Consider the following 27,997-nt stretch of genomic DNA (forward strand, 5'->3'; position numbering starts at 1 on the left):
TAAAAGCCCCAGATCACCAGTTGTTCAATGTCCATGTTTTAAGTAAACAATGTTCCCACTCAGTATCAACGTCTCTGGTTCCAGTTACTGATTACCCGAAGGGAACTATCCTTCCGTGTGTTGGCTCCAAAGCTTTCTGTTGCTCTGTGATACGCTTTCAAATCACTTCTGGGTTCTACATTTGGATTCTGTGCTTTTCTTATTAAGTTTTTAGATGTACCATTATATTGGAATTTTCAAACGTGCAAGAAGAGTAGACCAGTCTAATATAACCACGTGCCCATTAATCAGTAATCATCAACGTTTGGCCACTGGAGATACATATAGAGATATCTCCAGTGTTTGTTTTCTGTAGTATTTTAATATTTATTTGTTTTTGAGACAGAGACAGACAGAGCACAAATGGGGGAGGGCAGAGAGAGAGGGAGACACAGAATCCGAAGCGGGCTCCAGGCTCTGAGCTGTCGGCACAGAGCCCGACGTGGGGCTCGGACCCACGGACCGCGAGATCATGACCTGAGCCGAAGTCGGACGCTCAACCGACCGAGCCACCCAGGCGCCCTTGTTTTCTGGAGTATTTTAAAGTAAACCTCAGATATTATGTTATTTCTCCCATAAAAAATACAGCATGGATATATAACTCATTAGTGCTTTAAAAAAAAAAAAACATAACTAGCATGCTATCAGCACTTCTAAAAAACAGTAATCCCTTAGTATCACCAGAGAGCTAGTCATTATGAAAATGTTTCCAGTTGCTTCAGAGTTGTCCTTTTACACTTGATTTATTTAAATGAAGCTCCAAACAAGATCTGCCTGTGGCACTCAAGTGTTATGACTCTCACCTCTCCTTAATTTTGTGACCGTTCCTTCCTTCACTTTATATTTGCTGTTACTTAAAAATAACAACAGTCGTCGTAACAAAACAAGGCCATTTGCAGAGTGACTTTCATAACTGATTTGGCTAATTCCTTCCTTTTAGTGTTGTTTGATAAATTTCTTTATCCCTTATAGCCCCCAAACTGCTCGTATATGGAGAGGCTTGCTTAGATCCAGGACAAGAAGAACTCATGGGGTGCCGGAGGCTTCCACGGTGGTGGCCTGTCTCACTTTGAGTGACATAAGATTGCTCAGTGGGTTCAGATCTTCTCAGCTTGATTGGAAGTTCTCAGCCTATGGCCTTTGCCATTTGTTGGTAAATGCTGAATCACTAAACGATCCGTTATTTTATTTCTATCATGCCTTCTTTAGGTAGGAGCTGGAATTTTCTACAAAATAAGAAATTTGCCTAATCTAATATTTGGCTACCCTGAAATACAGATGTCATAGGAAAGTCAGGATACTTTATAAAGTTGTAGAATAATAATTTAATGCCTTAGCAAAGCTGACCAAGGAAAATTATGACCTCCTGGGTTTTCTTGGATGTGTTTCAATCTGCTGAGTCCCTATTTTTTGACGCTTAAATTGTCTCTTCTTTGGCCAGTAGGAAGCTATTCAAGCCGGTCTCTATTGTCCTTAAGACCTGACCTCGTTGTCTGGGATAGTGTCCTTGTTTTCTAACACACACACACACACACACGCACGCACGCACGCACGCACACGCACATTCCAAGCTCCTCTAGCGTATTTCCTGTTCTCAGACCTGGACTCTCTCATGGAATGCAGGTTCCTCTCAGTAGGAAAAAGCATCCAGAGACCACACTCTAAGCATTGAGTATTCATTGCTCCTAGGTCCCATGGCTTCTAGGCCTCTTCAGTGGAAGAACTTCAAAAGGTGTTGTTTTTTTTTAGTTACAAACTCTGTGTGTTATTTCCAATTCAAATGAAATGTTTGAGGGATTTTTTAGAACCTCTGATTTGACGCTCTTGACTTTTTCTCTTACATTGAACGTCTTGATTCCTAATAAATATAATTACTTTTTTGTTTTATTGTAATGTACCTGTATACTTGTTCAGTGCCTACCCTGAAGGCTCAACAAAGGCATGGCACAGCCTCAGAACCTCTGGGGCTTCAATACAATAGTCCTGTCCCTTTAGTACTCATGGTGACAACATGAAGAGCTTGTCATTAGCACGGGACATCCTTATTAGAAGGACATATTTTGACAGAGACAGACATGTGCAGAGGGAAGAAGATACGAAGACGCAGGGAGAAGGCCATCTTCAAGCTGAGGAATTCCGGAGGCTACCAGGAGAGAGAGTCACGGGACCGATTCTCCCTCAACGTGTGGACAGAATGGACTTCGCTGACATATTCAGACTTCTCTATCTGTGAGACAAGAAATTACGGCTTTTCAGCCACCCAGTTGGTGGCACTTCATAATGGCGGCCCCAGGAAACGAATCCACATGCCCACTTGATTATCTCATTATCACCACTAACGTGTCCCAAAGTCAATTCGTTATCTTCCCTCTAAAAAGGATTCCTCTTCTTGCAGTCTCCGGCCAGGTGTTCGGACCTTGTCTGTGCAGTCTCTCAGGTTAGAGACCCCGACTCCTTAGTGTCTCTCTTCTCCACCCCAGCTCTTCCCTCCCTGGTTCAGTCCTCATCACTGCTATGTGGACCACACTGCAGACAGTCATTTAATAGACTTCCTGGTTCTGGAATTGGGCCAGAGTGTTCTATCCAGAGAGAAAATCTGTGCCTGTCACTCTTGCTTTGTGGGATACCCCTCAAGCTCCCTAACATGGCAAACGTGACCTTTATGCACTGGTCATACCCCCCCTCCCTAAGCTCATCTTCTGTTCTTTCCCAACTGATCGTGCATGATTCCTTTCAGAATCCATCCTGTTGTTTTTTGTGGTTTTTTTTAGGTTTATTTACTTTGAGGGAGAGAAAGCAAGCACACAAGAGCATGGGTGGGGCAGGGGCAGAGAGAGAGGGAGTCAGAGAATCCCAAGCAGGCTCCATGCTGTCAGCACAAAGCCCGATGGGGGCTCGATCTGACGAACCGTGAGCTCATGCCCAGAGCCAAAATCAGTTGTTGGGCCCTCCACTGACTGAGTCACCCAGGCACCCCAGAATCCATCCTGTTTCTTGTTCCCATGCTTTTGTACAAGTGGGGCTCCAATGTGGGGAATCTTACCATAAAACTCCCTATTTAGCTCAGGAATTCCTTGCAGAAGGAATTCCCTCCTCCCCCACCATGCTTTTCCACATGGGATCGTAACCATTCACGTAGTCTCCCCTAACAGATGGTACGTTCCTCTGCCATGTGCCTAAGACCATGCCCTGGCAGCCATTATGGCTGTCCTCCACACTGGACTGGAGAATCGTGACTCTCCGATCTCAAGGACCTAGATTCGAGACTGGAGCAAGATCTCAGTAATTGTTTTTGGATTTATTCGGATTTGACCTCTATCTTCTTGACGTGGCTTTTCATTCAGAACTGTGACCACCACATCACCTCTGTATGAAATGACTTGCTGGCCGTAGTGTCTACACAGTGAAGATCACCACGGGGAGCAACTGAGAAAATGGTCCCGGCCCCTCTGCACATGCTCTAACCCACTGATACCAATAAATTACCATTTTACAAACATGTTGATCCATTTCATGTTGTGAACTTTCTATATGATGGAACCACCGAATTGGTTGGTTCCCGGAAGGAAAACATGGCAGACCCACACCACGTAGGTAATTTGAAGACGGTGTTAAAAGAGACAGTTTACACAGGATTGGGAATGGAGTGAAGGCCAAAAAAAAAAAAGGCCTGAAGGCACAGGAGAAGAGAGAAGCCACCAGAATGTGTGGAAGTCCTGCCAGTCAGGTGATCTGAACAGTAGAGGAAGCATCAGCCACCGGCAGACCCCACAGGAGGAACCGTAGAGACAGAGATACTCCCTGTCCTCACTCTTCAGCCTGCATTGAAAATCCAGCAGAGGCCAGTGGACTCGGGAGTGTGGCCACAAAACAGGCCAGCTTGCCGGGGCCTAAGCAGGGCGAAGAGTGGAACACACAAAGGCAGGGGCGTGCAGACCATACCCGATCTAACAAATACAAATTAATACTCCCTTTTACAAATAGGAAAAACTATTGTCCTAGTGAGGTTATGTCCTCAGATTCAGAGTCTCAAAACACCGATTCCTGTTTTGAGATCCAGAAACTGTGAGTCTGGCCAGTTAGCTCTGATACAACAGTTCTTCTAAATCCACCGGGAATTCCATGAAGAGGACAACTTTGTTCATGGCTATCACTTTATTTGAATTTTCATTCATTGGATATTTTCCCCCGGAGGAAATCTTAGCAACATAAAGAACCGATCTCAGATGTGAAAAGAATGGCAGCAAACAAGGTTCTCTCCCCTGGTCTTCTCATCACCAAAGGCTTCTCCTTTGTGAAGAGAGGTGCCCAGTGACTTTCCATCCTACCGAGGTGAGATAACTAAGGAAGAAAAAGGACGTCGAATTAAAAATTTCAATAGTGTTCCTCTAGTTAAATGCATAGATGAAACCACTATCCTTTACCTTCATAAACGAGTGAGTTTCCTGTCCTTAGCCCAGTCTTGGACAACTGCATCTCCAAATACAAGGTAGAAGATCAATCCTGATAGGTTAATGGCAAACAACAACAGAAAGACATTTCTCCATCCGAATTCGGGATCCTGAGGACACAAAACCTCCAGTAAAGTTTCCTCCTTCATCCTTTTTTTGCTACGAGCCCATATTTATAGTTTAGAAGACCATATTTGCTAGTGGCTCTCCACGTAGATGTTCATTTCCTGCAAGAGGCTTGATGGTTGGAAAGAAAGAATTTCAGAGTGCATTTAGAATATTCCTAATAAATGGGATTTGGGGACCTTTATAATTAACCTACAGAACTGCGTTTGTCACTATTTACCGAAGTGCCATGCGTTTTCTCTTGTGTGCAAATCATGACACGCCAAGTACGCTAAGAGTGTTTTCTTCTTGCGTTGCTGTGGTGTGGGGGAAACACTGCAGGCTCTGGAGCTAGACGGGTCTAAGAAGGAAGAACTCTGACTCTGCATCCTCTCAGTGGAAAGACTTGTTCTATCAGATTTTCAGCTTTATCATCAGAAAGTGAGGATCACAATATACCATTCTCATAATGGGCATGGGCATCAATAATTAAATGAGATTACTGCGTATGAAATACCTACAATCATGCCTGCGTGTACGAGACACGTCAGCACATCTGCTTCTACTATCTGTCTGCTTTGGGATGGTTATGCAAATGAAAATTTCACCGCGTTGCCAAAGACGTGGCAAGTTGCATCGGGGCATGGAATTTACCATCTCACGACATCGGTGCGGCTGTGTGATTTCAGTTTCAAAGACTGAATGTTGCCAGGGGGTCATCACTTCTTTGGCTTCAGAACAGGGAAAGACTGAGGTCACGAAAGGAGTTGTTCTACATTTTTCTCTGCCAGGTTGACCTCATGACAAAGTTACCCACAGTTTGCTTTTATTTTCTACGACGCAAGCACATGCTTTAGGGACGCTACTAACTTTACAAATGGATTTGGCAGAGCATTTTCAGAGTCCTTGACCCGAACACTCTACCTGACTGAGGAGAAACCCGCTGACGGTGGGTGTCAGGATAGCTGCTGTGTATCCGAATTCTCTTGAGGTTCCCATGAGAAAACTGGAATGCCTGTGGGTGACAGGAATGTTCCAGGCTAGATCCAGAGATGCTTCACGGTATCCTTCAGCCTTGCTCATGTAATTACATCAGAAAGGACTTGCGCTGTGTACGTTCAGCGAGGGGCACTGAGACAGGTCAATAACCCCCCTCGCCCCACATCCCTGAAAAAAATGGCCACAGGTCCATCTGTGGTCCTTGCCTGTGATTTATTATGTCCCAAAGTTTGGGGCTCCCAGAAAGCTTCGGGCTAAGTCTTTTTCAGAATAGGTGAAATATAAGAGTGGAGATGACCATCCTACCTCGGAGCAATGTCTAAGGCGTTGATATAGATCCCTGACTGACAGAAGGGGGTTAACCCACATGAGACTATGAGGAGGGTCATTGTGGTGATGTAGTCAGGGGTGAGGTAGGACAGAGCCACGAGGAGCACTGAAGAGGGGAAATTTCCTAGGGAACGAGGAACAGACAAATTAAACAATGAGATACACCTTTGGCTGTTGTATTTGTATGCTTTGTGAATCATCTGACCCTCAAGCCCTGTTCTTACCAAGAAATGTGGCAATTTTCCTCACGGTAACGAGCCTAAAATTCTTGGTCAGGAGGAAATCTGCCAGTTGGCCTCCCAGGATACCAGTGACCCAGGAAATGATAAAAGGAAAGGCAGACAGGAACCCATTCTGAGGGGGAAAAGACGTGAGTAAATCATCATAATAGGGGTGGTGAGCCCACACCTTTTTTTGAGAAACCACTGATAATCATACTGACAACCCCGAAGACAACCCTGAGAGCGGGGGAGGAGCAGAGAGAGAGAGAGACAGAGGATCCAAAGCAGGTTCTGGGCTCCGTGCTGACAGGCTGACAGCAGACAGCCAGATGTGGGGCTCGAACTCACCCAACTGTGAGATCACGACCTGAGCTGAAGTCAGATGCTCAACTGACTAAGACACCCAGGCGCCCCTAAGACCATTCTTTCTTTCTCATTTCTTTTTTTTTTTTTAATGCTTATTTTATTTTTAAGAGAGAGAGAGAGCATGGCCAGGGCGAGGGGCAGAGAGAGAGGGAGACACAGAATCCGAAGCAGGCTCCAGGCTCCGAGCCATCAGCACAGAGCCCGAGGGGGGGCTTGAACCCACCAACGGCAAGATCATGACCTGAGCTGAAGTCAGATGCTCAACCGACGAAGCCACTCAGGCGCCCCTGAAATCCTACTTTCTTAACAACATCAGGAGCCTTTTCAGTCATGTCCTTAGAGAAGCTACCAGCGTGAGTGTTAAATATTAGATCATTTCGTGGTAGGCAGTAGAGGATAAACTTTCCTGGATGGAACGATTTGTGAAGACGAAGTGATTGGTGAGTCATGCGCGCTGGAGAAAGGCCCAGAGGGAAAGGCACTCACGTCTCTGATATTAACGTTGAACACCGAGCTGATGTAAGTTGGCATGTATACAATCAGTATGGTGACCAGCCACTGATGGCTGAAACTGCACAGACAAATGGCATACAGGGGTAGAGACCTGAGCATGGCCTTGAACGGAAGAGGCTGCTTACGAGAGCTGACCTGGAAACAAGCGTACCGGTTAGGACGGTAAGATCTGGGCCGGGCCCACGCGTGAGCTTCATTAACCCCCTCGAAATGCAGAGGCCGACGCGAGCTCTCTGCAGATGGTCGCAGCCCTTACGTGTACCTGCTGGGCCAAGGAAGATACGATATACTCCTTTTCTGTGACGCTTATCCATGGGTGAGAGACGGGGTCATCATACACCAGAACAAACCAGAGAAGGCAGTAGACGCAGCCAATGCCTCCTGTAAGCAGAGGATAAAATTGGTTACCATGCCGGTTTCTGCTTTCTGTGGAAATTTCTTTTATGTTGGCACATTTTCGAGCACAAGTCCTGGGACAAGCCCTTGCTCATAATATCCCCTTTGCAAGTCTCACCAAAAAAAAAAAGCGCACGAATATCACAACTTTCTAGAACCCTCTTTTTTTTTTTTTACATCTCTTGATTATTCATATGTATGGAAATCACAGACCCTGGACTTGGTTTTCCCAACCTTTTTAATATTACCAAAGGAAAGCTGTCCCTTTCTGCGCTTTCGACGGCAAATGTGTAGGTTTTCGCATTAAGCAACCCTCCAAGTTCTCCACGGACGCCAGCTTGGCTCAGCTTTGACGCTAACTACTGGTAGTTGGCACAGACACTGCAGGGGGAGGGCTCAGTCCCACAAGGCTGCCCCCCACTTCGGATGCCAGTCACAAGCAGTGGGTCCCCGGGTTACGCACGCTTCTGACTTGACTGCAAAGTGGGGGTTCCTACAACCCCCTCTCGGTTTTGATAATTGGCTGGAACATCTCACCAAGGTCAAGGAAGCATTTACTTACATTTACTTACGTCTGCCAGTTTGTTACAAAGGATATTGTACAGGCTGCAGATGAACAGCCAGACAAACAGGTACACAGGGCAAGGTCTGGAAGGGGTTCTGAGCACAGGAGCCCCTGTGGAGCTGGGATACGCCACCCTCCCAGCACATGGAGGTGTTCACCGATCTGGGAGATCCCACGGTTCAGGGATCTTTAGGGAGGTGACATCACGTAGGCATAATAGATTATTAACTCATCCTGCAGCCTCCTTCCCTCCTGGAGGATGGAGGCTGAAGCTTCCAAGCTTCTAATCGGGGTTTGTTCTTTCTGGTGCCCAGCCCTCATCGTGAAGCTGTCTCAGGTCCACCAAGAGCTGTCTCATTAGGACAAAAGATGTTCATAACACTCAGGCAATTACAGGGGTTTTAGGAGCTCTGGGTCGGAACCTGGGGACAGAGACCACATCCACATTTCTTAACTGTGTCACAATGAGCCATTGTAACAGGTGTTCAGAGGTTCTCTCATTCTTAATTGCATTCCCCTCGTGACGAAAGATGTTGAGCACCTTTCCATGTGTTTGCTTTCCCTCTCTGAAGCGTCTTTGCCACTGCTAAACCATTTTTTGTTCTGTTTTCTTATAATTGAGTGTTGAGAATTATTTACACATTCTGGATAAAAGTCTTTATTACATACGTGTTTTGCAAGCATTTTTTCCCTGTCTTTATTATCCTAATAACGGCTCATAAAGACAAGTTTTTACTCTGATGAAATCCAGCCTATCAGTTTGTAATTTTACGGATCAAGCCTTTGGTGTCACGTCTAAGAAATCTTTGCCTAACTAGAGAGCAAGGATTTTCTCATAGGCTTTCTTCTGGAAGGATAATAACTTCAGATTTTAAAATTAGGTCCAGGATTTATTTTGAGTTTGTTTTTGTGTAGGGTATAAGACTGGACCAAAGTATCCAGTTTTTGAGCGACATCTTGTTGAAAAGCCTATTCCTTTCTCCATTGGATTCCCTTTGCATCTTTGTCAAAAATCAACTTACCTTTTATGTGTGAGTCTGTTTGGGACTGTGCTCCGCTGATTTATTTTCTGCCAATATGCCAACACTGCCGTGTCCCGATGGCGTAATCTTTGTGTCTTAACATCGGGCAGTGTGAGTCCTCCAACTTTGTAACTCATTTGCAAAATTATTTGGCTCTTCTAGAATCCTTTTATTTTCACGAGAACGGTTTTCAGGGCATCGGTCTTTCCCACCTTTTGTCGGATTTATTCCTATGTTACGTACTTGCCCATGCTATTGAAAACGGTACTGCTATTTTTAATTTAAATTTCTTAGTCTATCAACTTTGGTGTGGCTAAAAATGTCCTTATTTTTTCTGTTTTTGACATTTTTCCCCCCAGAATTCTATGTTGACGGTTTGTTTGTTTGTTTTCCTTGCAGGACGTGAAAACTTTTATTTCACTGCCTTCCTCCTTGCGTTGCTTCCGACAGGAAGGCTACCCTCTTCACTGTCTCTGTTGTTCTGTGTGTGATATGTATTTAGCTTTCACTGCTTTTAAAATTTTCATCTTTATCACTGGCTTTCAGCCATCCGGTTACCTATAACTTGGTGTCGTTTTCTTCATGTTGCCTGTGCTTGAGATCCATTGTTCTTGGGTCTGTGAGCGTGTAGTTTTCATTGACTTTGGCAACGCTTCACCCATTATTCTAACCTCGGTGCCAGTTCTGCGTCCGTTTTGATTGATCTTTTTACTCTTCTTCTTACAGGTTGTGTTTTCCTGCTTTTATGTTGCCACGCCTGGTAATCTACGATGGGAACCAGACATCGTGGATGACACCGAGGTGGGTGCTGAGTGTCTTCGTCTTCCTCTGCCAGATTTTTGAGCTTTTGTCTGTGCTACAGTTAGCTTGCAGAGAAATAGTTCGATCCTTTTAGGTCTTGCGTCGTCATTTGTCAAAGGGCCCCCCAGCGCTTCCTCTGGAGCTGCTGGAGAAAGAAGGCGGTGGGCATTCTGCCCAACTGCCTCTGAATTGTCAGTGTTTTCAGTCTGTCTTGTGGAAACAGACTCTGTCTCCGATTCTTTGCAAGTCCTCGATCCTGTTCTTTAATCTTTTCCAGTGATTTTCCCCACCACGGGCTCAGATGATGTCTTCACGCACGTGCCCCGCAAATAACCGGATTTCCTCTGTATGTCGTTGCCTTTATTGGGTGCTCTTTCCTGCCTCACACTCTCCCGGCTTTTAGATTTGTCTCCTCAGTTCTGTTTCTGCTGAGTTCCCTCTTCTTGCGCCCTGCCCTAGACCTCCAGGTTGTGGTCCCTTCTCGCCTTCGCCTTGTTGGTGTTTAGTGTTTTCTCTCCTTTTGGAAACTTGCACCCAACCCAGGCCCCTGTCCTGATGCACTTGATAGGAGAGAAAACCCACAGCGGTGGCTTGCTCTCTGCGTGTCTTTCTTTCATCTGTCCCAAACCACTGCTCTGCAAGCCTGTCACCTGCAGCCGGAACCGGGGGCAGGGGGAGGTGGGCGGGGGGGGGGGGGAGGGCACGCCCAACCACTGCGTGCTAATGATGCTTTATGGCAGATCGATAGCATCGCAGACTGATCCTTGGACACTCGCCCTGAATATGAAACCCTGGAATGGGGAGACAGCTGCTTACCAAAGATATAGAAGACAAAAGGCCACCCGAGGGTTTGGCTGATGATGCCACCCAGGAGGATGATGGCGAAGGTTCCCAGCATCATTCCTGCAAAGAGACAGAGTAACCTGTGGGACTGTGGACCGCCACTGGGTAGACACCGACAGAATGACGGATGATATGTTAACGCGGTGTCACCAGCCATAACCAGACTAGCATATCAGAATACGTGAACTTCCGATTTATCACTTAGTTCTCCTGAGGGCCCATTTTTCTGGCAGTTCCCTAATAGCATTGCAGACAACAGCCATGCTGCTTCCTCCCGTGTTATTTTAATTTTTAATTACACAAGTCATGTGACATATGCTTATTGAGAAAGTAAATTATCGCGAAGCGGCGTCCGCGACGTGCCGCCCCCGTCCGTTCCCACTCTTGTCTCTAATGTTAACCACTACCTGTCATGTGATATATCCTTGCATAGCTTTCCTCCCTGCAAACATATATAATATGTATCTACACACACCCCTACCTCTTTGTAAAGGCATTTAAGCCACATGCAGGCAGAAAGCTAGGTCTGTCTGTTACGGTGCCAATAACACTTTTAATTTCCCTGGCTTCACAGAGCATTCTCATACATAGTAGGGCACCCTTCCTTCCAACAACTTTTCCAAAACTAGGCTATTATGTGTTTTTATTTTCCAGATTAACATCAACTTGTCAAATTACAGATGCGTGAGTGTTTATTTATTTGTTCCTTTTATTTACTATCGATTTATTTAGTTTTTAATGTAATTTTTCTTATTTTTTAAGGTTTATTTGTTTTCGAGAGAGAGACAGGATACATAAGCCGTGTTCATTAACGATAAGTAATTCGCTAAGAATGACATGTTTGTCTTGGAATGTAGATAGAAAAAGGTGGAAAGAGCAGCAGACGCATAATACTAGGTAGGCAATAATTATAAACACAAGACTCTAGCTATTCACGGGCATATCCGATCGGAGGTGTGCGGGAACCAGAGAGAAGTGTGCACATCTCTTCCCAACTCGGCATTCAGTGACTTGAAGTTGCTGTCTTTAAATCAGCCATGATGGTAGTATTTAGAGCACAGAAATTGATAAATATTTTGAATCAGCTTTTTTTTTTTTCCTTCCTAGAAAAAGCCTGTTTACCAGCCCAGTGGTGGTGACTTGTGACAGTGGGGGCCTCATTCAGCCATCCGCTGGGAATTCCCATTCTGGCCCCCAGACCACTCTGCCTGCAGACGGAAGTAACACCCCTGGTAGTAACAGGTTCTTTAGCGACTAAGTGGAGGCCCCCCGGCCCTCTCGCATAGAACAAGTGTGTGTCACTGGCCCAGGATGCCGCCCCTCCGTGGGCTCCGTCGCCTGAAGCCCAGCTCTGGTTCTCCCATCCACACCATCAACGGGCAGGATAATGCAGCAGACAGACAGAGACAGGGTGTTTGAACATTCAGCACACGTGACCCAGGTAGGGTGATCATTCCACCCGCTTTACCTTAAACATGTTCAGTTACCTGATTTCCCACCTTACATCTCACTCTGTGCTTCGAAGTAGTTTAACTGTACAATTACGGTGCCTGATTTGGCCTGTGAGCCTGTGTGCCCCATGACCTCTGGGACAGCTTGCCAGGGGGTGTACTTGGGGCTGACATTGCATCAAGGCAATTTCCTCCCTAACAGACACGCTTTATTCGTTCTGCATTTGTGTTTCTAACACTACCCATGTGGCTGTCTGAAAATCACAGGGTTTTGGTTTTTTTTCTATTTTCACTGCTGTATGATAAACCATCATCTTCAGATTGTGTGTGTGTGTGTGTGTGTGTGTGTGTGTGTGTGTGTGTTTCTATTACCTATGAGGCCTGCTTCAAATATGAGATACCAGTTCTGTTTTGTCTGCTCAGCCTTCCTCCCTTAAGTGGCTACAAAGTTTCCTGCCTCTAGACGTGCCTTTGTGGTTCCTTGGAGAGAAAGACCTAGTACGTTTTGCTCCAGAGGCTGACAGTACTGGGCCCTTCCACCGTTAGGTGTCTTTGTGGGAAGTCTTCCTTCAACCTCACGGGATGAGTCCTACTGCTTACCAGTGCAGCCTGTTGAGAAGTCCTAGAATCACCAGAAATGGCCATTTCTGTAAGACCTACTGAGGCAGGTGGGTAGGCTTAGCCCATCCCACCTACTGATGGGTTCCTCCAATGGCTTCCTGTTGGCCCCTTAGACAGCCATTGGATCTGTGCTCTTCTGAAGCAGAAAAGGTTTCTAGAGGCCAGTAGAGACTACCTTCTTGGGGCCACTGAGATGTTCCCTAACACCCAAAACAAGGAAGCCTCTGGAACTTGCAGTCTTCTAGATTCCCAAGATTCTCCTAGTCAGTTGACCTATTCCAGGAGCACTATGCCTATAGAGCAGGAAACGAGAGGGAGGGAGCAGCTACTTCTACAAGGTCACTGTCTTCCTTCCAAGATTTTAAACTTTTCTTCCATGCTTTCCATGGAAGGCCATCTCCCTTCATTTAGGTATCCAGACCACTCATTGCAGTTAAAAATATTAGCGATTATACTTTTCATTACCAACTATTTTTATAGCAGTCTGGTTTTTTTAATTACTTTTTTTTTAATTTTTAATTGAAGCATGGTTGATATTAGTTTCAGGTGTACAACATAGTGATTTGACAATTACATTACAAAATGCCACAGTAAGCATAGTTACCATCTATCCCCATACTAAATTATTACAACATTATCGAGTATGTTCCCTACGCCGTACTTTTCATTCCCTTGACTTATTTATTTTATACCTGGAAGTTTGTATCTCTTAATCTCCCTCCCTTATTTGGCCTATCTCCCACCCCCACCCAACCTCTGGAAACCACTGGTTGGTTCTCTATATTTATGAGTCTGTTTCTCTTTCCTGTTGTTATTGTTATTTGGTGGTTCTTTTAGATGCCACGTATAAGTGAGACTGCACGATAATTGTTTCTCTGTCTGACTTATATGACTTAGCGAAACAGCCTTTTTGGGTTCATTCATGTTGTTGCAAATGGCAAGATTTCATTCTTTTTGGTGACCAAATAACATTCCATTATGTCTACACACCATATCTTCTTCATCCATCCATCTATTGGTGGACATCTGGGCTGCTTTCATATCTTGGCTATTGTAAACGATGCTGCAGTAAACCCAGGAGTGCATGTGTCTTTTGCATTGGTGTTTTCATTTCCCTCAGGTAAATACTCAGATGTGCAGTTATTGGGTGGTATGGTACTTTTATTTTTAGCTTTTTGAGGAACCTCTATCCTGTTTTCCACGGTCGCTGCACCAATTTACATTCCTACAAATAGGACGCAGAGATTCTCTTTTCTCCACATCCTCACCAACCCTTATTATTTCTTGTCTTTTGGATGCTTGCCATTCTGACGGTTTTTTCTTTTTAAATAAATGTTATGATACATAGTCCCTTAGATCTCTCCCGTGGTATTGGTTAATCATGTAAAAGTTTCTTTTAATTTCTTCTTCATTTGGATTTGTTCTCACAGTTTTTGAGTTTGGTCTCTCTCTTTTGTGCTCTTGTTTTCTTTAAAATGTTTGAGGTTTTGTGGGGGGAGGGGGTCAATCTCAATGCTTGAGAAGCCCCATTAGTCAGCTGCGATGACAGATGTGAGTTTCCTCATAGTCCAAATTAGTGGACTATTCCCCTATCAGTGGATATGAGCTCTGGTGACAGAAAATACTTCTCCAGGGTTGTAAAGGGCTCTAGAGGGTCCAGAGGTGGGTGAGATCAGTCAGGGTGTGTGTGTGTATGTGTGTCTTGTTTTCTGGGCTTGAAGAGTCCCTGACTCCCTTGTGATCCATAAGTTAGCTGGGGAGTTACCCCAGTTTTCTTATCCAGAAACTGCTTCATCAATCTCCTGGTTGTTAGCCCTATTCTTTCTGTTTTTCATTCTTCCCCAATATTTTTAGAATATTCATTCCAGATACACTGTCCAGGCAAATTATGATCAGAAAGCAGTTCTCAGAACAACTGAGAACTCTGCCAAAGAAGATGAAGTTAGATCTGTACCTCATACATAGAATACCAATATAGACTCCCAGTGTATTAGAAATTTAGGTATGAAAACGAAATCAGGCAAGTTCAAGGAAAAACGTGGGTGGATGCTTTTGTAACTTGTCCATCTATGACTCAAAATCCAGAAGCCATAAAAGAAAAGGATGATCAATTTAAATATGCAAGAATATATTTTTTACACGTAGGAAAAATCATTATAAGCAAAGCCGTGTTATAAATGACAACTTGGGGAAAAATAACAGAGAGCGGGGCACCTGAGTGGTTCAGTCGATTGAGCGTCCGACTTCGGCTCAGGTCACGATCTCACGGTTCATGAGCTCGAGCCTCGCGTCGGGCTCTGTGTCGACAGCTCGGAGCCTGGAGCCTGCTTCGGATTCTGTGTCTCCCTCCCTTTCTGCCCTCCCCCACTCGCACTTTGTCTCTCTCTCTCTCTCTCCCCGAAAAATAAACATTTAAAAAATTAAAAAAAAAAAAAACCTGAAAGTCATGGCACGAAGGATCCATCTCCTTAATTTATAAATATCTGGTCGCCATTGAGGAAAAAAGAAAAGCACATTCAACAGAGAAATTCTCACGGACCCCAGAGTGAGAATGTTGGATTGGGTGGACTCATTTCGGATATGTGTTTCTACCTGATAGAGCGAGGGTGCAGAGGCGGCTTCGTTCACGTGGAGGACCCCATCTCTCCCAAAGCGCGTGCTGGCCCCCAAATATCGAGCCCTGGAGTCAAAACAGTTAGAGCTGTTGGTATGTGGTGCCATGTAGAAATTCATATCCATTTCATATTCGCAAGCTGTCTGGATACCTGGGCCAGGCCCTGGACTGTTCGAGTTACAATGAGGAAGGCTAGCCCCAGGTCAGCCGCCAGCGGGGTAAAGATAATGAGAAGGGAGGATACAACCAACGAAACGCCAACCACACGCTTTGTTCCTATTCTTCCAGCCAGATACCCGCTGGGAGCCGTTGTCAGCATCATGCCATAGTTGACAGAACCAAAAATGATGCCTTGGACTTGAGGGCTCCAGTCATACACAGGGGCCTTGAAGAAACAGAGAATGCTGTAGTAAGCCGTTTACAGGAAGGTTCTTACGTAACTGAAGACACCTCTTTATATCTCTCACTTGCTTTCAAATCACTATTTTGCCAAGTAAAACTTCTCTTAAGTGTTAATTTATTTTGAGAGAGAGAGAGAGCACGAGCAGGGGTGGGGCAGAGAGAGAGGGGGAGAGAGAGAGAGAATCCCAAACCGCCTCTGTGTTGTCAACGCGGGGCCCAATGCAGAGCTCGAACTCACGAACCGTGAGATCATGACCTGAGCCAAAATCTCAGGAATCGGACGCTTAACTGACTGAGCCACCCGGGTGCCCCCCCCCCCAAATAAAACTTTTTAACATATAAGCTCTAAACAAACAGCAAAAACAAGAACACAGCTTAAATCTCGTATTGCTTACCTCTGCTGGAAGACTGTTTGGCTCATCATTTGAGCCACCAAGTGCATCAAGAGGCAGACTCTCGGTGGAGCCATTAAACTGGGACTGATGGTTTGTGCCGTTGACCATGGCCACCATGCTGATGTTGATGGCAGCATACTGTGCCATCAGTATAAAATTGCAGAAATGTGCGATAAAGGCTATTCCATAGCGAGTGGAGCAGAAGCTTAGAACTGGAAATATCATAACATGACATTAGTGCTTTCCTTATTAAGCCATCATTTGCTTCTCGCAAGTTATACCACAGGAAGGTACCACAGACCATCACCTAATGAGTTAAATGGCTTTGCTATTGGCTTTAGGAAAGGTACAAAAGGAGGCGATCACTGAGTTGAACTGAAGGTTGTTTTCATACCATGACTGTGTAGAGACTGACTTGCTCTGAGGCATCTATCCTTCCTATGGTTTTGTCTCTCCCGTTCTTGGGTTATTGTATTCTATAGTTGATGAAATTACTCGGAAGTCAATACCTATGTGGCAAAATACACATTTTATGTACATATAAGGAAATATATGTATATGTACCTATTTAAGTCACATAATTTAATCAACTAAATTTAATTAAATTACATAATTTATATTGTATGTCCTATATTACACATTATATATAGAAAATGTAATTTTTTAAACTCTGAGGGAATTGTTCGTTGGGGTAGATGATTGTTCTCCACATGTGTCCAGTCATTGAGGACAAGCTTTCATTTAAAGTTTAAAATCAAGCCCCTAGAAAGATTTTCTCATTAGAGAAATTGACAACTACAAACTGTGAAAAAATATAGCGAAAAAAATAGCAGAAAGAGAAATGAGCACAGCATTCAAGGCTGTTTTTGTATTTCTGGGGAAGATGGCTGTTGCCGGGAAGAGGCTATTGCAATAATGCAGAAGAGAAGTGAGGAACATTGGATTGTGGTGGGAGCAGGAGAAGCGGGAAAATGTAATCAGATCCCAAATGGACCTGCGGGGTGGGGGAAAGGCACACTAAATCAAGCTTTAGGTTTTACAGACCAGTGGGGGAGGGGCACCAGAGAGGTTCTTGTCCAGGAACTAGAAGAGTAGAGTTGAGGTTCACTGAGGAAGGGAGTTGTGTGGCCAGAGCAGGGGTTTGGGGAGTGTGGGGATCAACAACTTATTGTTGGACCAACAGAGCTCCCTTTTAGGCACTCTGAGTGTTGAGAATGTTGTTGGATACACAACTCTAGAGTTTAGAAGAGAGGGAGGAGTTGAGGTATAATACTGGGAGTTAATAATCTACACATGATACCTGAAGCCATGATATTTGGGAAGTGAGAACACAGAGAGAAGAGAACCAAGGACTGACCCTGGGGGTTCCAATGTTTAGAAAGGCCAAATGAATGGGGAGAGACCAACAAAGGAAACTGAAAAGGGACGATCAGTAGGTTTTGGAAGAAAACTAGGAGAGTGTGGTGTCCTGAAAGCCCAGGGGAAAAGGGCTTCAGGGAGGAGGGAGTCAGCAGGTGCGTCAGATGGCTCCGATAGGTCATGGAACATAATGACTGAGAATTAATTCACTAAATCCTCTGAAGCCGCTACCACGGCTATCCTCATTTTATGGATGAGAAGGACATAGATACAGAGAGACCTGCTATGTGTCAGGTGTCTATGCTGTTAACCATTGTTGGGCAAGTAGATGATGGCTTTTACTTTGTCCTAGATGACCCCATGAGAATACCTTTGCTGTAAGTCAAGTGCACTCGTCTGTGGGGTTTACATGGTGTGGGATAAGAGGTCCCTGTGTGTCTTCAAGAAGTCCTCAAAACTTCAAGGAAGGAGGTACCTTGAGATAACAAAAGAGTCTTCCCCCACAAGGACATACTGTTTTCTCATTTAGTGAATGGGGTGGGGGAGGCAGAATTTGGAAAAAAAACTGTAAAACATACCCAAATTAGAGTGAGAAGCTCAAATACAATATTCTTGTGAAAGTTTTCCTTCCTGATTCAAAGCTGGGTGGTGACTTCTTATGTCAATCAAGTCAACTAATAATTTGTGAGTTCTTGTGTTCTCTGATTTCTCCACATGGCCTGGGATCTTAGAGACCAAAGGCTACTGAAAAACAGTATCAGCAAACCAAGAGACTAATGGCTCACAAATGAGTGGGTTGAACATCGGTCTCGTTAGGTTGCTGAAAGATTAAGTAGAGGATGTGTTTAAAAGGCTACGCCTGATGCTTGCTTGCTAATAAGTATTTCCTACAAGCTACTACATGTGTCCTTAAAGATTTTTTCTGTCCTATGTCCATAATGGATGAATCATTCCAGCCATATCCACTCTAATAGATTGGTGCCAGCGTCATGCTGGCTGTGAAATATTTTCAAGGATTACCCTTAGCTACATGAGAGTGTGTGAGTTTGTATGTATGTGTGAGTATGTGCAAATTAATAAATATCTTATAGGCATAGTATTTAACCGCTGGAAGAGAGCACTGACACTATGAAATCATCGACTTTTGAAACTTGAAGGTTATATATGGAAGAATTCGATACTACTCTAGTCAGAGTCCAGGAGACTTGTTTTTTAACATGATGTGACAAACAGAGCCTAGGGTGACTCCAATGATTCCCACCTCATGAGTTCACAAATGTGTGTAATCCCCTCCACTCGAATGGGGGCAAGACCTATGAGCTGCTTCTAGCCAGCAAGTGAAAGGATGCACTCTCATGATTTTCATTAGAAGACTCCAAACTGAAGCTAGATACTTTACTCATGGGCTTGATAAAGGACTCAGAGAGTTGGAGAAGCCCACACGGTAAGGAACTATGGGCTGCCTCTAGGACAAGAGAGTGGCCTCTAGCCAAAATCCTGCCCAAACCAGGACCTTCAGCTGTACGGTTGTAAGGGGATGAATTCTCCCAACAACCTGAATGATCTTGGAAGTGGGATCTTCCCCAGTCTAGCGTCCAGATGAGAACACAACCTGGGCAACTGCTCAATTGCAGCCTTGTGAGATGTAGAGAAGAACCAACTAAACCAAGGCATGTCTTAACCCCCGACCCACAGAAGTTGTGACATCGTAAATGTGTGTCACTTTAGGCCATTAAGTTTGTGGTAATATGTTTGCAGGGATAGAAAATAAATACGGTTGGCATCAAATAATAAAGATGCGTTATATATATTAACAGACTACATGAAAGGTTTTTTTTGAGGAGAGGGCACACATTGAAAGATGTTTGCATTACACAGCATTGAAATTTGTTACAAGGCTAAAATAAGACACCAATAAAAAGAGAAAGTCTAAGGAACAATAGAAAAACATCCAAAAAAATCATACAGTGAGTAAAGGACATTACGGCAATTCATGGAGGAAAGCTAAATTATACATGTGATTCTGAGCTAGCTGGTTAGATATATGGAAAAATAAAGTTGGAACAATATCTCATATTTTAAATCAAAATAAAGTCAAGGTATAATACTGTAGCAGCGAGTTTTGTCAAATTAAAGCTGCCATTGATTTTAAGACGTGTCATTTTTTGTTCCACTAAAAATCAATTGATAAGCTAATCAAAAAATCAAACTTAATAGATTCTGAATCTATCAAACTGAATGCCTGAGCTCTCCCTCCCAAGCTTGGTCCACCCACATTCTTTCCCAACTCAGATGATGGAAATTCTATCCTTCCAGACACTTGATTTCTTTCTTTTGCACCTTAGATCCAGTCTGTCTGGAACATACTATTGTCTTTACATGGAAAATGTGTACAGAATCCAACCACTTCTCACCAGAGCCATTGCTGTCTCTTGGTTTAGAGCTGTTTCCAGAGGATTCTGGCTACCAACACCTCTTGCTTGGATATTTGCAATAGCCTTTAACTTGACTTCCTGCTTCCGGTCTATTTTATGTTTTTTTTAAATGTTAATTTAGTTCAGAGAGAGAGCAACTGGGGGAGGGGCAGAGAGAGAGGGAGACACCGAATCCGAAGCAGGCTCCAGGCTCTGAGCTGTCAGCACAGAGCCTGACACGGGGCTTGAACTCATGAACCACGAAATCACGACCTGAGCCAAAGTTGGACGCTCAACCGACTGAGCCACCCAGGTGCCCCTCCAATCCATTTACAATATAGCAAATGAACTGTTGTAGTCATGCCACAAATTAGATCACCCCCTCTTCCACTCAAAATCCTCCATGTGGCTTCACTTTAGTTCAGATTGAATACTAAGGTCTCTATGGTGGCCAGTGGAAAGGAAATATTTACGGCCTTTGCATCAAAATTTTCATTTCTTAGGAATACACACTGAAGAAATAATAATTCCAACTTCGGACAAGTGCTATGTTAAAGAATGTTTGCATATGTATAATATATGTAAAGATAGCTTAGTAGCAAACAAAACTCTAACTTAAATTTCCAACCACAAGAGGATTTTTCAAGTAAATAATGCTCTATCTATTGGACATCCTGAAACACTAATACGCATCCTTAAGAATAGTTGTATTATAAAGCAATATGGGGAAGTATGTGTGGTCAAATTAAAAGTTTTCTTACTATACCTAATTAAGCAGTACAATTATGTTTACAATATTCCATGCAGTGACAAGAAGAACACACAATAGTGGGTGTATACAAATTTGGCAGCAACTATCAAAAACTGTAAATGCACATGGACAAAGATTAAAAGATAATCCTCAGAAATGCAAGATTTTTTTCGAACAGTGATATTTATTTCCTTCATATATTTGAAAAGCACGCATTAATATTACCTGATTTTTAAAAAGAATTCAACAACTTATATGAGTTCATTTGTTTGTCTTATGACAGTGCACGTAAAGAATCCACTACCAAATCCTAAACCCAAGGAGTCAAGGTTGAGTTTACCTTTCTTGGGAACGAGACTCTCATCCACTCGTGTATCTTGGGAGTGTTTAGTCTTCCCTGCTGTGGGACTCAATTCCGTCATGGTGGCCATCGTGTTCTTTCCCCAGATGTTTTTCACCTATCGGGGCAATATGCAATCCACAGGTGTCAGCCAAGAGAGACTCCTCTGATACGCATAAACAGTGGTCACCAAACAATTTAAAGCTAGGCCATTTCATGTGGGTGGGGTCCTGGGAGGATCATTATTCCCTCCAGGCCTCCTACAACCGGTGCACCATGCCTAACGGGAGGAACTGTTTATTATTAGGATCTAGAGTGATCCCTGTGTGCCAGGGTAAGAGTGCTGGCTTTGGATCTGGGCATTTCCAAGTTCAAATCCAGGCTCATGATTTACCTAACGTGCCAAGTGTCACCAGGAGCAGATTTGTGTGTTTCCGTTTCTTATCTGTTGTAAGAATACCCACCACCACCACAGCGGCAGCACCTTCATCAAGGATCGCAAGGGTTCAATAGACTGCGCAGGTCTGGCACTCAACGAGTGGTTGTCACATAGTCTACTGTCATCGTTGTCGGAGCCACCACAGATGTGGGTCACTTCAGAACTGTGCTCCTCTGGAATCTTCTACTGCACCCGAAAACCTGCTTTCTAGTGCCCCCGTGATTCCCAAACTGCTTCCCCATTTGACCCCCCGTGAGGGTTCCTGTATGTATGTCACTAATACTCGGGGACCATATTTGCCTGTGATGATACAATTTTAATCCCGTATTATTCATGGCCACAGATGATAATGTGTCTACGAAGTTCTGGAAATAACTAACATGGGGATCTAGGCACTAATAGTTGTTTGGGGTCCCTACAATTTGGACCCATGACCGCCTCAGATGCACAATGTTTCTGTTATAAGCAGGATCTGCTTGGCTTCAAGTTATAAATATCCTGTTGTTTAATTAACAGGTAGTTGGGATTGTGAGGTTGGTTTTAACTGACCCATAGCATGAAAAACTAAAACCATGTCTATAATCTGTCAGGGAAAATGGAGGTAAAATTGGATGATCAAAATGTGATTCCTTATCAGTTGGGTCTGAGATCAGAAACAATGCCCACATGTTTGAATATACTCATTTTAGCAGCCACAGACGAAAGCTTAAGACTCTGAGCCCTCTCAGCTTTTGATGTGGGATCATGTTCTTAGTTTCCCCTTCCTTAGACTCTTTGATGAGGACCATGCGACATCTGACAGTTGTCTCACCAAGAAATACAATAATTTCTGGATGGGAGGGTGGTTGGCTTTTTGTAGAAGCACTTTACATGGAAGTCCTAAACAAAACAAAACAAACAAACATGCACAAAAAAACAACATGACAACCAAACAGGCATCATCAGAAATGTTAAGCTCTATAGGGAAAAATTATGTAAAGAGATGAAGGCAGAACCTGAATTGAGATAGGAAAACCAGAGAACACAAGATGGCTCCGTCAGAGAGGAGGGTACGGGGTAAGACTGTGGGGTATTGGAGTCAGGTCACATGGGCCAGCAAAAGCAGACTGCTACATTTCTAGGAATTTTGCAAGCTGGTTGTTGAAAACAGCCATTATTGGCAACTAAATTATATAAATTTGGAGTGAAAGAAAATATAGTTCAAGAAGGTAAATATTTGCAGCCCATGACTTCATAATTATGTCACTGAGTTTTACTCTTGGGTATGCTCTTGGACTCGTTCATGTCTCCCGCATCTAGATGGGGGGAATACTATATAAAGACGTGGTGTTGCATATTTTTTCCTAACTCTGAATTCAGTGATGTCATGTTGGTGGCTTGAAACTGGCCACAACTGGAGTATTCACATGAAAAAACAAAAAAGACGAATGGTACAAATTTGGGCTTGATTTGTTGATTTCCTGGACTTAAGAAATTTGTTAAATAATATTATGTTAGACATGAGGGGGTGCCTCAGTCGGGTAAGTGTCCGACTCTTGACTTTGGCTCAGGTCATGATCTCCCGGTTCCTGAGTCCGAGCTCCATGTTGAGCCCTGCGCTGACAGCACAGAGCCTGCTTGGGATTCTCTCTCGCTCTCTCCCTCTGCCCTTCTCCCTGCCTAGCACTTTCTCTCTCTCTCTCTCAAAAAAATAAAAAATAAAAAATAAATAAAGGGGGAAGAGAAGGAGGTATGGCGATGTATGGAATTCTCCCTTTAAAAAAATGTATAAAGATATTAGTGTCAGAAATTTTATGTTAACTCTCACGTGGTATTGTAAATTTTAGTAACATGAAGTTAATTTGGAAAATGTATGCATTTTGCAGATGGTAATGTAGAATCAAACAGTTCTGATCCCTGCAACTATATAAAAAGCTAAATAATAATAAAAATTTTTGGACTGTTGTGATTCAGAGTGTGCACGCTGAAAATGGTTTCGGTCTGGTGAATATAATCTGTATGAGAGAGAAGTAATTCAACAGTAGATCAGGTATGACATTTAATGACAACAAATGTATTGGGAAGAATTGGCAGATGGAGATTCAATTTCATTTGTCAAACTGTGGTTGAATTTCAGCCATAGGTTGCTACCAACACAGCGTTTAGCAAAAATACATGAAAGTTTTACACCTAGGTACACAAAATGTCTATTTGTTTTCTACACCTCAATAAACCTGGAGACAAAGGACAGTACTACATGATGATCAACTGACTATACAGAACTTATAATAACGGTATTGTATATTATTATTCGTAAACCGTGTGCCTCAGATTCTATCGGTAAAATTAAAAAAAATTAGTTTATTTATTTATTTTGAGAGAGAGTGAGTGAGTGTGAGTGAGACAGGGGCAGGAGGAGGGAGAGAGAGAATCCCAGGCAGCCTCCATGCTGTCAGCGCAGAGCCCAACATGGGGCTCGATCCCACAAACCACGAGATCATAACCTGAGTCAAAATCAAAAGTTGGATGCTTAACCAACTGAGCCACCTAGGCGCCCCGATAAAATTTATAATATACCCATGTGTGTTTGCCAGCTGGGAAATACCAGCGCACCACCAGGGTAAGGAAACCCGTCACCCATCTTCCCCTTGGGCCTCTGCACTTGGTGCAACCATTTACTGTGAACCCACATTTTTTATTTTGCCCTCGGCATTTAAAATTTTTCCTAGAGGGATTTATATCATTTGACACCCTGTTTCAGGAATTCCAGAGAGCCGGTTATAGGGAAGTCTCCCCTGCACCGCCCCCCAGGAACAAAGGCCCCGTTTCCCTGCTGAACGAACAGATGTGGAATCTGGTGCCTGGGATCCATGTTCATTCTTACTTTACGTCCCAGCACAAGGCACTCGGACCAAACTCCTCTACAAACATGAGTATGTCGGGAGATTCATTAGGCCCTCCCACTTCCCACAGACGTGGTGGTTCTCACAGAAAAGAATAAAGAGGGATTCCATCCTACACAAGTCCCAGGATTAAATTCCAAGTGTTATTTGTTTCCACTGACCCGTGGCTGCTGGCCCAATTCTACGAACCAAGTATCCTTGTGTGTGACTTGTTGGCTTCTTCAGGAGTGATGCTGTCTGATCCGTGTGATATACTGAGCATCCTTTTGCTTTATGAACAATCAGTTTGTTGCCTACCTGGACCGTGTTCTTCAAACCACCTGGACTTCATGTCTTGCCGTCTCCTTTTCGTGGCTTCTTTCAACTGTATGCTACGCCATTTTCAGGGACACCAGGAGAACCATGAGCTGGAGTCTCAGGCACTGAAATTCGTCCGTGACATCCTAGCTGGCCAAACTTTGCACATGGTGCCGTAATCGTTCCACAGACAAGCAACAGCATATAGTGATTACAGAGTGATCTCGAACTTAAGGCTATTTTACTCTTTGCTTTTATGCCTGGACTGCCTCACAGCTGGCCCTGAGGACGGAGAGCAACATCCTGTCCCCTGGGTTTGAGGCCACATTCCACTGGATGAAAGCACTATGGCGTGCCACATTCCTGGTTTCCCACAACTTGACCTATTCTTAAAGGTGTGTGTCTGGGACCTTTCTATCATGGCAGGACAGAGTTCTTGAACTCTCCAGCGCTGAGTCGATGTCTCCAGGATGGCATCCCCAGTGAAACTTCTCTATTCCACAGAAGATCTTTTTGTCCATTTTCAAGTCACTTTCAAGACTCATAAACGGGAATACTATCTCAGTATTTATTAACAGTGTTCTCAGGGTATCAGCTTTCTTGGAAGCAGACGCTTAAATAATAACCTGGGTAAAGTCATCTCAGGTACTTTTAGTTCTCTATTATCTCTATTCTAGACAGCCAGACATGCCTTGCTCTGGAAACCTCGGTGCCCAATCCCATGTCTATGATATGACCATATCTATGATCATATATATATATGTAATTTTTTACAAACAGCTACCTTGATTTTCCAGTATTGGTCCAGAACACTGTGCTGGTCGCCTGGGTCAGAGACTGTATGTGGCATCCTGAGATGTTTCTGCTCCCAGGCAGTGCTCCCAAGGAATCACACTGAAGGTCAACTTCCTGCAGACCATTAGGTTTCAAGCCATGGGTGTCCCGCTAACGTCTGTGAGGTCACAAGTGCCATCAAAAAGTTGCAGCTCCTATGTTCCTGCCTTGAGGACTCTCTCTGATTATCTTTCACCTGCCCTCAGCCCCACCTACCAACTGCTGTTGACCCTAGTGCCCTTCCATCGCCCCCATCTCCACAATTCCTCTTCTCTCCTCAGCCATCTTGGTTTGGTTACATTTTCATCATCTCGTGAGTCATGACTCAGCTCGGCATTCTTCTAGATGCTGCCTTGGACGAGAGCTGCCCCCAGGCTTATCTTGTGTCAAAGCCCTGGACCCTCTTTGGTCCGGGAGGGAAACCAAGGGGATGAACCTGATTACAAGAGGCTGGGGTCCTTCAGCACACCAGGAATAGCCTGTTGCCGCTATGAATCCGTCCAAGAGAAAAGCCCAGTACAGACGTCTTGGTTGCAGCGAATCTTCGTGTAAGGGATGGAGAGGTGGTGGCCCGTCGCTTCTTATCTGAAATATTTCTTGGACGCTACCCTCCATCTGTTCCTTGTGTCCTGCCAGCTGTTGCTTTAATGGAAATCATGCCAGCCTCTGCTCCTAACTACTGTACCGACCAGCTTACATCAACCCTAGGTGGAGATTTTGACACTCTTTGTCCAGGACACCCAGTTGGTAAATAAAAGAGCTGATACTTGTTTCACAGGCCCCTGAATTTAACCCCCCAAATTCAGCTTCTACACCCCTGACTAGAGTCCCTGTTTCTTGAAAATGCCATCCACTCTTGACATTTTATGCGCGTTTATGGACGATCAGGCACAAGACTTCAGCTCCCTGCTTGTACCTCGCTTCCCTCTGCCTTTTTAAGACGGGGTTTTGCATCTGACTTCGACTCAGGTCATGATCTCACAGTCCATGGGTTCGAGCCCCGCGTCGGGCTCTGTGCTGACAGCTCAGAGCCTGGAGCCCGCTACAGATTCTGTGTCTCCCTCTCTCTCTGTTCCTCCCCCACTCATGCTCTGTCTCTTAAAAATAAATAAACGTTAAAAAAAAGAAAGAAAGTAGGGGTTTCTACATCTTCCCTCACCTTATTTTTAAATCAATATGAGAAAACGTGGGACTCTGGGAGCATATAAAAATGGTCAGTCTTTACACAGAAAGGACCCTTAGAGTTTCATATGAATCGGTAGGACAAGTGACTTACCAACTTAGTGTCCGAGGGATGACTTAGACAGAACTGGCTACTCCTTAGTGCTCTCTCCCTTCACTCCCAGCAGAAGGCTGAGGCTTCTTTCCTACCCTGGGACTCGAATTGCTAATCATTAACGAGATTCATCCAACGAGATTTATACAAAAAGTGGAATCTTTTTTTTTCTCCCTTGTGTTTTTTTTCCCTGTGAATTTTTGTTAATTTTTTTCTTTGAAATATGTGAATTATAATGTTAAGATCAGCTTGACCTTCCCTGTTGGTTTTCCTTGTCCTTTCTCTTTTGACACCCCATAATAACAAAACCATTTCACATAAATTCAGTGAAGTTTCTCCATACTGTTTTAACTACCCGTAGGTGGGTTCCTAAACTATATAAAGCAATGCTTTGTCTGCGACTTAAGTTTGTATACCTGCTGCCATGCAGTGTGGACTATTCCATAACTCACTTTGGACAATAAGCAACGTGGATTGGGAAGAGCCACAAGGGCACAGTCAAGGTCATCGCCTTTCAGTTTCTTTTGCTTGGCTCGTTTTCGACAATACCCCTACGTGGCTGAAAACCTCCTCACTTGTCTGTAGTTCCTCGTCCTCAGCTCAAAGAGGAGGCGAAGGGGTCACCCCCAGCTTCCTGCAGATGGTTCGTTTCCAGCTCCCCGCATGCTCGGTGCCTACACAGCAGACCCCTTTTCCCATGACAGCGTTCCAGCCCGTCTCCAGCCGTGGAAAATTAAATCTGTGCTTGGGAGCCTCCTTGCTTCAGATCCTACTCATCGCCTTGACTTTGAGTTCCTTCTTGGTTTATGGCCCCAGAGATCTCCTTCTGATTTGGAGCATGGCTCTTTGTATCTATTTGAACTGTCCTGGGTGGGGGAGTAAACCACCCGCTCGCACCTTGGAAGAGTGGGAGCCGGCAGAGCGCATCCTTGAGCTCAAGAATTCAGAAGGAGCCCAGCCTCGGAGATTCAGAGCTCCTGTTACCTAGCATTCATTATGTGTCTTCTCACCCTTCTTTTAGGCAACTTGTATGGTATTCTTAAAAGATAAGAGAAAAGAAAAGCGGATTTGTCCCTTTGCACTTGGGGGATTTAAGCATGGACGCTCAAAGTTCATGATGCAGGAAGGGGGGATGTAAATTTCAACTTTCTGTGCAACAGACTTTTCCCTGAGTCAGTTTCGAAAGACTCTGGACTCTGGACCCCGCGATAAATGAGTAGCAACTTCCGAATTCAACTATCATGTGAAATGTCACTAACCCTGAATCATTA

General features: G+C 44.2%; 2 protein-coding genes across 5 annotated transcripts in view; one reads left to right on the forward strand and one right to left on the reverse strand.

Moving 5' to 3' along the window:
- Positions 1–27,997, forward strand: part of LOC106989350 (histone H2B type 1-A) — a 340,681-nt gene that overhangs the window by 116,443 nt on the left and 196,241 nt on the right. The gene's annotated exons all lie outside the window — the stretch shown is intronic.
- On the reverse strand, positions 347–27,791 carry SLC17A3 (solute carrier family 17 member 3). Of its 4 annotated transcripts, none has more exons than XM_015086473.3 (13): positions 27,143–27,791; positions 20,999–21,116; positions 16,135–16,346; positions 15,489–15,722; positions 15,316–15,403; positions 10,625–10,711; positions 7,287–7,405; positions 6,998–7,159; positions 6,149–6,278; positions 5,901–6,048; positions 5,520–5,610; positions 4,464–4,600; positions 357–4,380 (listed from the first exon to the last, which is right to left on the reverse strand). In XM_015086473.3, the coding sequence occupies exons 2-12, from the start codon at positions 21,087–21,089 to the stop codon at positions 4,466–4,468; spliced, it is 1,497 nt and encodes a 498-aa protein (XP_014941959.3). In that variant the 5' UTR covers positions 21,090–21,116; positions 27,143–27,791; the 3' UTR covers positions 357–4,380; positions 4,464–4,465. The 4 variants fall into 4 exon arrangements, with proteins under 4 accessions (XP_026896254.2, XP_014941961.1, XP_014941959.3 ...); XM_015086469.3 differs by lacking the exon at positions 27,143–27,791 and adding an exon at positions 26,727–27,053 and having other exon boundaries at positions 361–4,380; XM_027040453.2 differs by lacking the exons at positions 15,489–15,722; positions 27,143–27,791 and adding an exon at positions 26,727–27,058 and having other exon boundaries at positions 347–4,380.

Source organism: Acinonyx jubatus, chromosome B2, assembly GCF_027475565.1.
Source record: "Acinonyx jubatus isolate Ajub_Pintada_27869175 chromosome B2, VMU_Ajub_asm_v1.0, whole genome shotgun sequence".
NCBI classification, from domain to species: Eukaryota; Metazoa; Chordata; class Mammalia; order Carnivora; family Felidae; genus Acinonyx; species Acinonyx jubatus.

What these genes read in the sequence shown, in the direction of transcription:
- SLC17A3 (XM_015086473.3), bottom strand. Translation starts at nt 21,089, where the DNA reads ATGGCCACCATGACGGAATTGAGTCCCACAGCAGGGAAGACTAAACAC. An exon ending in CTGCACCCTCGCTCTATCAG is followed by an intron (nt 10,712 to 15,315) that starts GTAGAAACACAT and finishes GTCTCTTTGCAG; the next exon opens with GAATGATGCTGGGAACCTTC. An exon ending in TATCTTCCTTGGCCCAGCAG is followed by an intron (nt 7,160 to 7,286) that starts GTACACGTAAGG and finishes GCTTGTTTCCAG; the next exon opens with GTCAGCTCTCGTAAGCAGCC.